At 53.4% G+C, this 1,000-nt stretch overlaps 2 protein-coding genes across 2 annotated transcripts; both read right to left on the reverse strand.

Moving 5' to 3' along the window:
• Window positions 1–245: 245 nt before the first annotated feature.
• Window positions 246–428, reverse strand: BU24DRAFT_326537 (uncharacterized protein; the record flags this gene model as incomplete). Its single annotated transcript, XM_033522987.1, has 1 exon — window positions 246–428. A coding segment is annotated over one exon (183 nt), but the record flags the coding sequence as incomplete, so codon positions are not given.
• A 150-nt stretch (window positions 429–578) lies between these two features.
• On the reverse strand, window positions 579–905 carry BU24DRAFT_325329 (uncharacterized protein; the record flags this gene model as incomplete). The annotated part of the gene is made up of 1 exon (XM_033522974.1): window positions 579–905. A coding segment is annotated over one exon (327 nt), but the record flags the coding sequence as incomplete, so codon positions are not given.
• Between the last annotated feature and the right edge of the window lie 95 nt (window positions 906–1,000).

Raw genomic sequence — 1,000 nt, forward strand, 5'->3', positions numbered from 1 at the left:
GTTGTGTTGAATTGGATCTTCAATCCATACGTCCGCGAATCCAACACCCATTGCATGGGACCGTGCGTGCCTCTCACCATGAATCTGTCCATCATTTCGCTGACCAACTGCACACATCCTTTTCTCTCTTCGCTTCCGTCGCTCTCGTATGCGCTGTCCTCGTCCAATCTACGGGACAACTCTACGGCCTGTTGCACGACCATGAACCGGGCTTGCTTGATGACGGCTGACAAAATGGGTGGATACTGCTCGGGTCCCTTCCATCCATCCTCCTTTACCCCCAATACCGCCAATGCGCACACCAACGGGCTCTCATACTCGTTCTGCGTGGTTTGGTGATCCAACAACTCGATGCAAAATTGCAAACACGCGCGTTGGATGCGGGTCAACGTCTCTTCCTGTTGCGTATTGCCTGTCCCTCTACTCTCTCCTTCTTCGCCCTCTTCTCTCCTTTCTCTTCTTTCACCTTGCCCTTCCCTCTCCTCCCTTTCACTTTCACTTGCACTGTCTTCCTCCCCCACCAATCGCTCTGCTTCCTCCACTACTCTCTCCCATGCCCTCCGTTGTCGTGCCTTGAATCGATACGCTGGACTCGTCCATTCGTGCTCTCGCTGTGTACGTGCAAAAAACATCATAATCTGCTTCCACGCCCGCGAATGCTTGACAATCGTCTTCTCGTCCATGTATCCCTGCAATGGCTGATACCTCGTCTGGTGCTTCTCCGTTCGGATGGCCTCCATGCGTACGAATATTCCACACCGACCCACCACCGTCCTCTGGCTGAACCGGATCATCTGGTCGGTGGCCTTCCAAATGGCTGCCTCTACGGGCTCGGGCTCTATCTCCTTCCTGGGGTCTGGGTCGGCCACGGGCTCTTCGATGCACGCCAATAATGCTTTTTTCTCTCTCTTTCCTATCTTGCTACTACTACAACTCTCCCTACCCCTACCTTCAAATCCGGTAACCCTAACCCTCTCAAAAAACAACTCTCCCTAACCCT

This window comes from Aaosphaeria arxii (assembly GCF_010015735.1).
Source record: "Aaosphaeria arxii CBS 175.79 unplaced genomic scaffold BU24scaffold_55, whole genome shotgun sequence".
Lineage (NCBI taxonomy): Eukaryota > Fungi > Ascomycota > Dothideomycetes > Pleosporales > Aaosphaeria > Aaosphaeria arxii.